The following is a 12,767-nucleotide window of genomic DNA, read 5'->3' as shown; positions in this document are numbered from 1 at the left end:
GAAAATACACATTAGAGAATTCATTGTGGAAAAGCAAGACATAATCTTTGTACACATTAGAAGCTTATTATCTATCAGGAATGGAAGATATTACATCACTAAAACTAATAAAATTAACTGATTAGAAGGGTAAAACGTGCTGTGAACAAAAAGCACATACAGCAATGGGAATACATAATAAATAGCAAATACAGAATAAGAGGACGTTATTAGTAACTTCGGTGAGGTAAAATCTTACATCAGGATACAGGTATTTCAAAATTATAAACATGACTTTAATCATAGGAGCAAATATGTGCTTCCTATGAGACCAGCCAGAAGACAGCCAAGCACACAAATATGTGAGATACTAAAAGTAATCTTTGAAAATTACAGAAATAGACTATAGTCAACCTTCTAGATCAAAATAAATGCAGAGTAGGGGATGTATCTATCTCACATTGTAGAAAGCTTTCCTACCATGCATGAGGCTCTGGGTATGATCTCCAACACCATATAAACTGAGTGCGATGGAGGCAAGAGGATCAGAAGTTCAAGGTTATCCTCAACTATGTAACAAGTTCAAAGACTATCGTGGGAAACCCAGACAGGAAAATATACTACAAGGTTTAAAGTAAAGGAAACTCAGCCATACTTCACAAACGGCTTCCCTAATTTTGTTCCTTTGAGGTGTAAATAACAATGAGTACAGAATTTTATAGGTAACCCTTCCCTCACTACACCCACTTCCAACTCTAATAATTTTAGAAGATGTGAAACCTAGGCAAGATTCATCACATCATTTTCTGCTTCAAACATTCTAACAGAAAGAAAAGACACTCCCTGGGCATCTCAGTGCCTTACTGAAGTTCATGTGGTAGCAGAAGTAGTAGCTACAGCATTGCTAACTATTACTATAAGCCATGCGGTAGCAGAAGTAGTAGCTACTATAGGAGTGAACCCCACAAAGCTATCCGCCCAACAGGGCGGGGTCAAGGTAGAGATAAAAAGAAGTGAAAGGAAAAGGGGCTTCCCTTTTCTCCTGGAAGCCAGCCAGGCTTCTAACTCCTGGTCTGTGCAACTCTCTCTCTCTCTCTCTCTCTCTCTCTCTCTCTCTCTCTCTCTCTCTCTCTCTCTCTCTCTCTCTCTCTCTCTCTCTCTCTCTCTCTCTCTCTCTCTCTCTCTCTCTCTCTCTCTCTGGTAAATAAATATATTGTTTTCCCTATATAGCTTCGAGTATTGTTATAAGCTACAGCATTGCTAACTATTACTATAGGCCATGCAGTAGCAGAAGTAGTAACTACAGCATTGCGAACTATTACTATAGGCTTTGGAATCAGCTTGAAGTAGAACTGAAATCTCGTTTTACATTTCCTAGCAGTGTGACCCTGAAGAAGTCAGTTAACACTAAGCCTCAGTTTCTTCATGTGTAAAACAGGAATGATAGTAAAAGTTAAATTACAGTGCCTGACACATTGCAGTAAGTGGCAGCCATCATCAATACCAACCTTGCAGCCATGTGTGTTCTGTTAACCCTGAGGCTAATAGAGGTATTCCCTGTAAAGGTGAAATGTAGGGTGATTTCATGAAAAGATATTTTGATCACAAAATTACTAGCTCATGATGGATGGTGATGGTGCACACCTTTAATCCTGGCACTAAGGAGCAGAAGCCGACAAATTTCTTTGAGTTCCAGGCCAAACTGGTCTACAGAATGAGTTTCAGGACAGACAGGGATACACTGTCTTGAAAAACAAAACAAAACAAACAAACAAAAATACTAGCTCACTTAGTGATTCTCAATTTCATGATGAGAAAAATCCCTTATTTCACTAAAAATACTAAAGTTGAATCCAGTCCATAGAAATGGATATTGAATATGAGCATTCAAGGGCTATTGTAATCTCTCTCTTTCTCTCTCTCTCTCTCTCTCTCTCTCTCTCTCTCTCTCTCTCTCTCTCTCTCTCTCTCTCTCTCTGTCTCTCTCTCTCTCTCTCTCACACACACACACACACATGCACTGAATACATGCTTACCTTATGCTTGAGTAGAAATTCTTCCTTTGGGGAAAATTTAATGTTGCTGCCATACTGTTATCAAAATTCAGAGATGCAATGACTTATTAATTCAGTGAACTTAAGTTTTTGGCATAAAACTTGTAGATATGGTGAAGATTTCCTTTTGCAAAGATGAGTTTTCTGAGCAAGTTCCTTAGTTCCTTAATTGCCTGATAGTCTGAAAAGGAAACTGAATACCTCTTTGTGGTTTTTCAATTCCAGGAAGTTATCAGAAACTTAGTCAAGAGATATGTGGCTGCAATGATAAGAAACTCCAAAACAAATGAGGGGCTAACAGAAGAAAATTTTAAGGTAATTTAACCATAAAGCGGGTAACTCTCTCTCTCTCTCTCTCTCTCTCTCTCTCTCTCTCTCTCTCTCTCTCTCTCTCTCTCTCTTTCTCTGCCCCTCTTTCTTTGAGTGTTTTCCCTGTCCACTGAGCCTACAGTCAAGTTCTAATTTCTCATTTCTTGGTATATTTTAATCTTCATAGAGTCTGAGAATTCTGATTATGGGATTCTATCTTCCTATAGTGCAGAAAACATCAATTACAATCTTACTCTTTTAAAAAATTCTTTATAAAGCTTTGAAAAAATGTTTGCATTTATTTTTCTTTTGTATATATGGGTGTTTTGCCTGCACGTTTGTTGCCTGGAGGAATCAGATTTCCCCTGGGAGTAGAGTTACAGGTTACTGTGGGGCACCATGTGGTTAGTGGGAACTGAACTCAGGTCCTCTGGAAAAGCACAGTGCTCTTAACCACTAAGCCACCTCTCTAGCCCCTGCAACTCTAATTCTGTCTTAGAATTATCTCTCATCCAGTATATGGAGAGAATTTTTTCCTTTTCTAAAAATAATAATGCCTATAATTGAAAAAGAATATTATTTTCCTTCCTCCTGCTCTTCCCAGCTTCACTCTCTCACATATTTCTTCCATATCCCACAACTCTCAAGTTGATAGCTTATTTTTGATTTTTTTTGTTTCATACATGTGTACGTGTGTGTGCAAATATATGTAAATGCAGCTTTTTGAGTTTTTGTTGTTTGCATCTATATGGTTTCAGGGCTGACCACTTTGCATTGGACAAGCAGTTAGGGGTCTTATCCCTGGGAGAGGTTCATTCTCCTCCCAGCAGTCACTATTACCTGTAATTCTTTGTCTCAGGTTGGGGACCCATGAAATTTGGGGTTGAAACGTCTTAATCAAAGTCTGTCACTATCAGTTTTATGACCAAAATGAACCCTCCCTACATATCCTTTACTTTAATATTATCAGTGTGAGAATAATGCTTAACTGTACAGCACAAATACATGGTAAGGGGTAAGGCAGCAAAATGAAAATGCCTGGAGATCTTTAAGGCCTTCTTTAAAGATGGACAATAAAGTCCAAGAAATATACTAATAAATTTCAAGGCTAAAGAAACTACAATTACATAGAATTTTCCCACTGTTGGTATTCGTCTAAACGAATGACTCTCACACTGGGGCATTTATATACTTAGGGCACATTTGGCTGTCTTGAAATGTTGTGATACTGGCATCTAGTGGGTACAAAGAGGGTTGCTACTAACTATACCACAGTCAACAAGATAGCATTTCATCATAAAAAAAAGGAAAGAAAAGAAAGTAACTATCCTGTCAGGCATCAGTAGAGCCTAGAATAAGAGCCCTATCCCAGGATTCATGACGTATGCACACATAGACACATAATAACACACCCCTGTAAGGTACACAGAAATTCTATTATATTAGTCCACAGACAGAACTTATCTTACTAAGTTATTATTGTGTGTCAGTCCATTAGTACAGGGAGCAGCTGGAGGATGGGGGAATTGGAAGAAAGGAAAATGGAAATGGAGAGGTACCAGGTACAGAAAGGCCTTGTAGTCCATGATATGACATTTATAGCGTTTCCTAAGACAGGGATGTTACTAAGATGTTTTAAGCAGGGGGATGGCATGATCAGATTTAAGCTTTGAAAACTTGTAAAGAAACAAGGTAATGGTATCCAAGCAGCTGGATAGAAGGCAAGTCATATGTGCTTGAATGACTCCGTACTCCATCCCAAAGCAGCAATCTCATCACCTGATCCTTTATTTCTGCAATTTCCTTCCTGGGTCCTAACGGTTTTTTCTTCTTCAGTTGTCCTTTTATTACACTCATGAGAGCCAGTACTCCAATCAAATAGCTTGTCAGTTACTACTATATTTTGAATACTTTACGTGTGGGGGTGTTTTGTCTATATGTATATTTGCCTGCATACATGTATGTGCACCATGTGTGTGCCTGGTACAGGTAAAGGCCAGAACAGGGGTTCAGATCCCCTGGAACTGGAGTTACAAACAGTTGTGAGGTGTCACGTGGGTGCTGGGAATTGAACCGAGGTCCTCTGGGGGAGGAACCAGTGCTCCTAATTGCTAAGCCATTTCTTAGCCCAGTTATCACTTTATTAGAAATTAGTTTCTATTCCTGGTCCACAGGTCCTGAAATCAACCTGGCCCACTGCAGTTTTTCCAGTGGCCACAGAAAAGTCTTTCTTTGCTTGGCTAATGAAAGATTTTAAGTATAATGTGTGCTTCATGACTTACTACTATGTAAAACTTAGCCCATCCAAAATTCCAAGTGTCTTTTATAATTGAAAGACTATTTTTCTGACAAAGCATGTCTCCTTTCTTTTTCTAGGAATTAAAGCAGGACATCTCCAGCTTTCGATATGAAGTGCTTGACCTCCTGGGAAACAGAAAACAACCAAGAAGAAGCTTTTCCACTAGCAGTGCTGAATTCTCTCAAAGGGATGATACCAATGATGGCAGTGGTGGGGCTCGGGCCAAATCTAAGAGTGTCTCTTTCAATTTAGGCTGCAAGAAAAAGGCCTGTCATGGGGCACCTCTCATCAGAACCATGCCAAGAGCCAGTGGTGATCAAGGAAAGTCGAAAGCTGAGTCATCAAGCAAACGGTCCTTCATGGGTCCCTCTTTCAAGAAACTGGGTCTCCTATTCTCCAAGTTTAACGGTCATAACTCTGAACCCCCTTCAGAGCCAATGTACACAATCTCTGATGGAATTGCACAGCAGCATTATATGTGGCAGGACATCAGATATTCTCAGATGGAGAAAGGGAAGGCAGAGGCCTGTTCTCAAAGTGAAATGAACCTCAGTGAGGTAGAGTTAGGTGAAATCCGGGGTGCTGCTAGGAGCAGTGAGTGCCCCCTAGCCTGTTCCAGCTCTCTTCACTGTGCATCTGGCATCTGCTCCTCAAATTCTAAACTTTTAGACTCATCAGAGGATGTATTTGAAACTTGGGGAGAGGCTTGTGACTTGCTCATGCACAAATGGGGTGATGGACAGGAAGAACAAGTTACAACTCGGCTCTAAGTCAAATCCCCATCATCTGTTCTGGAATTCAAGAGAAAAATTGTGATTTCTTCATTCTCAGAGGTGACCCCAATATGGCTGCCTCATGGTCCCCCCTTCCAAAGGAGTGAAGCTCCTATTGTTTTCAGTCTTTTCTAGCCACATTCTTCATGTTTTGTTTTACTGTCATTAGAATTTGCCTTTTTGTATCTATAAATACTAAATTCATCTCGAAACCAACTGAAGGGGCATTGCCCCTAATCAGCAGAGGTGCAGTCGGGTGCTTAACCCCCTTTGCTTTGCTGTTCTTACCCTTGCCTCCTTGAAGCTCCAGGTGCCACTTTGCTACCATAGCTGCTGCACAGATTCCTGACCTTCCTCAGGATCTCACTCCCATCTCCGCCACAGAGCTGAGGGATATGGTCAGCAGTCCCTACCAGCTAGCAGATAAGGCAAACCAACCTGCCTGTCTTTGTTGCTCTTCAGTGCTACACGCTGCCCGTGCTGGGCCAATGAACAGCATGAAAGGGAGACTAGACTCCAAAGAATTGTCAGCTTGTGGTTTCCAGGTAGAATAGGCCTTTCTGTTTTGTTTTAAAACACTATTAACTTCTAATTGTGGGGACCGTTGAGGTTTCGTTTCGTAAAGATGTGTTAGTTTCTTAACGTGTGCCAGTGAGATATTTACTCTACAGTGTGTGTTGTATCTAATAAGTTAACTGATTTCCTTTCCTGTGTTTGTATATTTCAGTTAACTTATATATTTTAAATTTTGAGAGTATCAAAATTAGTATTTAGGATGTGTGCTTTTTTCCAAAAAAAATCTTCTACTGCACTTTAACTAATAGCTACTACATCTCATACACTGGCAAGAAAAAAATATAATTAGCTAGTATATTTATAGGGTCCTATCTACTGTGGATAAGTTTTAATCATCATTGATATGAAGCATTTCTAAGATTAAAGGCTGGATTTGAATTTTTATAAGAAAAATGAGATTTTATTGAGGTGTTTAAATTTAGGGGGGAAAAGGAGCAACTCAATTAACTGATTTCTGGAAAGAAAACCTAGCAGATATAATTTTAGGTTCAGATAACCTAATTCAGGTTGCAGCTGCAATATTCACTGGGGGACAGTGGAAACTGCTTGTGTGAACTATTAAGATATATAATGTAATAATCCTAGTGGATTCGTAGAAATAAATTCTGCCTTCAAAGAAAGCTACATTTATACATTCAAACTCTTTCCCATAGCCCAGGAATATTTAATCAGAACAGAAGTTAAAAATGAAGTTAGGATGTATAAGGTAATCATTTTAGAGCTGATAACCACCAAACAATAGCCTGCTGAGCAAGCATAGTTTTGCCAACATATGCTTGGCTTGTGGAGGTTAACAATTTTTATGGCAGGAAAGTAAAATGTTTGTTGGGCATCACCTGTTCTTTTTAAATGTCAACACCAACAAGAATCCACCTACATTCTTGTTTGTAATGTCTGCTGGCCTTGAAATGAGGTAAACAATATAAATATGTCTATAAACTTGCTTTTGACAGTGCAGTTTATGCTAAACTGATTTTTCCACCTCTATTGCTAGCACTGGTGAATGATGATGATAAAAGTGTTTCATGTAGAAAGGAGCCAAATTAGGGGCAAAGGAGGCAGGAAGTTGTGCTGAATACAACTCAGAAATACAGAAAAGGGAATTACGAGAGTAAGATGAATCAACATGCATTTGGCAAGGGTTTGTCCCAAAATAATCTTAGTCTTATCTGAAGTGCTCATTTATTCAAATCCAACTGCTGCCCTACTTTACTGTGGGACTATTACAAAAATGCTCCAACACTAAGACAGATTACTTTCTAAAGTCAATTTCAACTTTCCCAACTTTAAACTTTATTCTTAATATTGAATGAGCTTAGGCTACAACTCTAACTCACAACACCACTACCAAGGCTATATGTAACCACATAGTTAAAACGTCTTTCTCCCAATATACAAACTATTAACATTCTAGGTGTAACTGTTCTAAAGGTCAGAAAAGAGTAGGAAGCCATGAAGTCAAGTTCCAAAGTCTTCTCTCAGTTGTGTTCTGAAGAGAGAGGAAGGACATTACAACAGTCATTCTCTGCTATTGAAAGACACCAGGGCCATATTTCTTGGGAACACATTCCATTCCAGATCTCCTTAGGGTTTTCATCTTTGTGACTTGAGCTTAAGACTGCACTAGCTATGTTGAGGCCTCGTTTAGAATAAAGGTTGAAACCAAACAGCGATTGTCCTAAGTTCCATGTTTGTGACAACAACATTTTTTTAAATTTCTATTTATTATGTATACAGTGTTCTGTCTGCCTGTATGCCTGCAGGCGGGAAGAGGGCATCAGATCTCATTACAGATGGTTGTGAGGCACCATATGGTTGCTGGGAATTTAACTCAAGATCTCTGGAAGACCAACTAGTGTTCTCAACCCCTGAGCCATCTCTCCAGCCCAACAACAAAATTTTTATTAACTCCAAGCTAATACTAAGCAGCAAGGAAAAACACATCTCCTACCCTGTCAATAAGCTACTGTTTAGAAACATTTCAGGGATGAAGAACTTTCCTAACGGTCAGCCCTGAGTTCTGGTGCTGGTACCATTTTAAAAAGGTGGAGGGCTGGAAAGATGACTCAGTGCTTAAAAGCATTCCAACAGAGGACCCAGAGATTCTATTCCTAGCACCCACATGACAACTCAAATCTTCCTGTGACCCTCTTCTGGACTCCCCGGGCACCAAAGTCACTTGCAACACACACACATATATAAAATAAAAACAAATCTTTTCAAAAGAGAGATTTGAAGTGAAAATACTTAAGTATGTATTTTCAGTCCTGAGAAGGTATAAAGGCAACGTGAGAGTACATTTATAAGAGAGAGAGAGAGAACTGGAGAAAGGATCCACTGGATTCCAACCTCATATTTATAAACAGAAAGACTTTTAAACAGGTGGTATCATGGTATCCAGAGAAGGACACCAAGCTGGTCAATAAACCCAAATTTTCTAGATCATAGAAACACTGCCTAGCAAATATATGTTATATATAGATGTTCAAATAAAATGCCCTCTATACATGTCCGTTGTTTTCATTTGTCTAAAATACTGTGAACTCCAAAACTGTACTTAAATATAAATTTAAAATGTACTGTTGCAAAGTAAAAATAACTATAAGAATCAATTAGTTATATGAAATAACACCGTGACTTACTTCCGTTACAGTCAACTTTCTTATAACTTCTAGGTACCTTGGGTTCATTTGTTTGATACACAAATTAAAGTCTTCTTAATAATAATTAAGGTAAACATATAAAGTCTGAATTATATCATAAATTATATCATTGTTATCCTCTTCCACTTTTAATGTTAAGTCCAATGATGTGCAAAAACGGGAAGATTCTAAACTCAAAATTGATCAATTTGAGTCCAGTCTGACCTTATCTCAGAAACATAAGGGTGCCTACAGTGAAAGCCAATATTCACCCATTTGCAGCAGACTTTAAGGGGGTTTCAGGACAAGTTGACATCATAGGATCTGTGCTTCCACTACCATATTTCATGCAGGTATGCAAACATACACATCACAACCATAGATGTCCTGTTCTCATTGGTACTTGAAAGAACAGATGAAAGTGTGCCTTTTGGCAAGCAGATTAAGCTGGGCTGGGAATTTGGTCTTTTCCAATGAACTTCAGTATAACCCCAATTGTCTTCCAATCTAAAAGCCCATTAGACAATTTTTCAGTCTCAGAGACCCTTGAAAAAGAAGGCAGAAAGGACACTTGAGATTTTCACAAGGGCTCTTAAAATCGAGAAGAAACAAAAGCTTCCAAAAGACAGACAAGTGTAGCTAAGCACTACAAATAGGAATAAATCATCAAATTGTTAGGATGATCAAATTGAGATAAATTGTTTGATTAAAAATGTGGTTTCTGGGGCAGGAGGGATGGCTTAATGGCTAAGAGCAATACTGGTCTTCCAGAGGATCAAAGTTCAGTTCCCAACACCCACATCAGGAGGATCACAGCAACCTGGAATTACAGCTCCAAGGGATCCTAGCCTTCTTCTGACTTCCTTGCAGACAGATACACACACACAAACACACACAGAGTAATGTCGTTTCTTATGGCTGGGGGAGTAGTTAATCTTGCACAAGCAAGATCCTAGGTTTGATCCCCCCCCAAGTATCATTTTAAGATGAAAATATTAACATCAACCTTTTCTCCAGCAAAATCTACAAATGTAATAATGTGTGAAAACTAACTCTGAAAATTTTGTAAATCTCTTTTTAAAGACTTAAATTTCAGAAAGCAATAGTTTCTCATGTGGGATCATAAAGTCATCAGGCAAGATCCATACTAAGACTATTACTTAAAACTGTGCAGTGTCACAGATTTCCCTTCCAAATATAGAGGAGGATTGACTCTAAATTGTATCTAAGAAATGAGTCTGCTACTTTATGAAAGAGAAGAGAGAACTAAACTAAGGGATGGTACATATGGAAAACCAGATTACACATCTGCCATACTTAGCCCCATAAATTTACAGTAAGTATACAACCTACGATTACAAATGAGAGGTTTATAAAGTTGATAGAACTTATGCATCAGAATGAATGACATCCATCAAACTAGTCATCGTAAGTATTTGCACCTATTGGACATTGGGGCACACACCTTTAATCCCAGAACAGGCACGCAGATATTGGAAAAATTGAGGCCTGACTGGTCTACAGAGAGTTCTAGGACAGCTACAGCTACATAGAGAAACCGTGTCTTAGGGAAGAAAATAGTTTTACAAAAATAAGTATAGTGCCTCCTAAGAAAAATTTAAAGGACAACATACTTAAGTAGAGAACCTCCACAGATTAGGAAACCATCACCCCTGAAATCCTGGTGTTTAAACAACAAAGTAAATCAAGAATTCCTGTGGCCTAAGGTCAAAACAAACTGACAACTGTCTTTCTAAATCTTAGGTGATCCAAAAGCAATATTTTATCATGTACAGGTTCTGGCACGTGGCTTGTTAGCAAGAAGTAGTAGGAAAAACAAACAAAAAGCCCTAAAGATTCTACAGAGAAATGGAAGGGACTGTTTTGGACTGAATGTTCCTAGTAGCAGATGTTGTGAAATGAAGCTCAAATAGAAAGATGAAAGCAGCTAGCTGAATTCCCAGGTCATCTAAAAAATCCAATGTTCAAAGTAGGTGTTTCCATATAATATCTATATTTCCAAAGTAGGTGTTTCCATAAGAGATCTCATCATTTAATTTAAAATACAGCTTCATCAAATAGCACTGTACTTCAACAGCCAGGGCACTTGCCTGTAGGCAAACAAGTGACAACTATACTTAACATAGATAGGGAGAAACAGTCAGAATTAGTGTTTTTCATGACCTCTAGAACCAATGCACTAAAATCAATGCCAGTGTGGGTTCACAAGGAGAGCTCTAAACCCAAGCCATCAACCACATTAGTTTACTTAATGTTAAAGGGAATATAATTTCATAAGGTACTAACTTTAGATTTAAGTATTTGAATTCCCCTTTAAATACAATATGGCCATGTTCTCTTATTTTAATGGTACAACAGTAACAGACCATGTCCAGATCATTTCAGTTCAGATAAGACTAAGTAAACCTCTCCAATACATGGATATATTTTTATTTCTTTTCATGTGCATAATAGAAATAAATTCAAGAAGAGAGAAATATTTTAGCTGCTTTACAGATTCTATTTCTACAACATTTTACAAAATGGGGATAGGGAATTTTTTCCTAGTCAAAACAGTGAATTCAATTTGGAGCTGCAGACTTCACAGTTGATAGTAGGAGAGAAAAATCTACAACACAGTCTATGCTTAAATTTTCTCAGCATAGTCAGTGGTCCCTCACATCATCATGCAGAAAATGTTTGTGTCAAAATTAAGGCTATAATTCTATCTCCTGAGTTTAATTTATGAAAGGGAAAATTTCAGTGTTTGTATAAATGGCATTTTGGCTCTACAGATTATTTTAAAAGCTAAAACTTGAGTGATTACTTTTATTTAGATATCTTCTGTAAGAAGTGCAAAGTTAGTGTCAACCTGAAATGTGTGAAAAAAATCTTGTATAATAATTTTGTGTGTTTTTAGCTTCAGTATAAAGAAAAATAAAGCATTTGCTTCTCTTCCCACAGAATGTATGGCTACTTAGAAATAAGATGTTTTGTTCCTCCTTTTCCAATGTAACTATTTATACCTATTAATAAATGTTGACCGACAGCATTGGGTTTCACACTATAATTTAACCAGCAGAAACACTAACAAACTACTGTAGTTCAAACTATTTTGAAAAGTATGACTGAGAATCAATATTATTGTAATTTTAGAGTTCTTACATAAAAAGCTATTAATTACTATCAACTGCTGAAACAGTAAAACCTAAAATGCTTCACTCATCTCAATTTCAACTACAAATTTTGACTATGTACTTCACAAAAGTAGTTTTACACAGAGCTAGTAAATATCCTTGAGAAATATGAAATTTTGGGGATTTTTTCTTTCTTGAGAGAGAAGTATAAACTATTAAGAACCCAAATAACTACTGATAGGCTTCCCCAACCTCCTAGATGTCTTAGCAAGATCTGTCTGGACCTTATGATAACTACTTTAAAATCAATATTTAAGACTTCCTAACTGAAAGTACCTTTTTCATATATTTTGATCATGTTTTCCCCTCTTGATTCCTCCAAGATCCTCCCCAGCACCCTATCTACAAACTTTACATTCTTTCTCTCTTTAAACCAAACAAGACAACAAAAATAGAAACTTTAAAACCCTGAACTCTTACTAACTTCAGAAGCAAGCAAACACCTTCTCCAGTCCCCAAGGCATTTTCTTTTATCATGCGATCTTTCTAGCACAATGTAAAGCACGAGCTTTAAGGATTAATCAATCCAAAGCAATTTAAGCAAACAGTAGTTATCTAAACTTGAGTGGATTTTTTTCTGAAACTACATTTTCCACATGTTCTTGACAAGTCCTGTAAGGAAAACTGAGAGTTCAGCTAAAAGACATGTATTCTAAACCAAGTTGCTTCTATCGAAATTCAATATTCTATAAGCTAAGGGGGTGGGAACTAGATTGTCTTTCACTACATTCATTCTTAAACTTTTATTGTAAGAGGAAATATAAAATGCTTCAAAGATATATCTGTCCCACATTTAGAAAAGCTTAGATTCAGTTCAAGCTCTACCACCCTCCCCAACAGTCCATTTTGTCATTTATGTAGACTTACATCTGAATTAAGTTTTGAAGGTCTAGTATTCACATTAAAATGTGATTTGTTTGTTTATATTTTATTTCCAA

The 12,767-nt window shown here is 37.6% G+C and overlaps 1 protein-coding gene across 2 annotated transcripts in view; it reads left to right on the top strand.

Annotated features, from left to right (window-relative positions):
* Trpc5 (transient receptor potential cation channel subfamily C member 5) overlaps positions 1-11,684 on the top strand; it is a 276,457-nt gene extending 264,773 nt beyond the window's left edge. For both annotated transcript variants that reach the window (XM_040744519.1, XM_040744518.1), the window contains 2 exons: positions 2,259-2,348; positions 4,719-11,684. In XM_040744519.1, the coding sequence (XP_040600453.1) occupies positions 2,259-2,348; positions 4,719-5,411 (783 nt within the window). In that variant the 3' untranslated portion in view covers positions 5,412-11,684. The remainder of the gene's footprint in view (positions 1-2,258; positions 2,349-4,718) is intronic.
* The last annotated feature ends 1,083 nt before the right edge of the window (positions 11,685-12,767 follow it).

The sequence above is a fragment of the Mesocricetus auratus genome, unplaced genomic scaffold (assembly GCF_017639785.1).
Source record: "Mesocricetus auratus isolate SY011 unplaced genomic scaffold, BCM_Maur_2.0 Super-Scaffold_100003, whole genome shotgun sequence".
Taxonomy (NCBI): domain Eukaryota; kingdom Metazoa; phylum Chordata; class Mammalia; order Rodentia; family Cricetidae; genus Mesocricetus; species Mesocricetus auratus.
The sequence above is the reverse complement of the archived record's forward strand: the minus strand, read 5'-3'. Positions and strand labels throughout refer to the sequence as shown.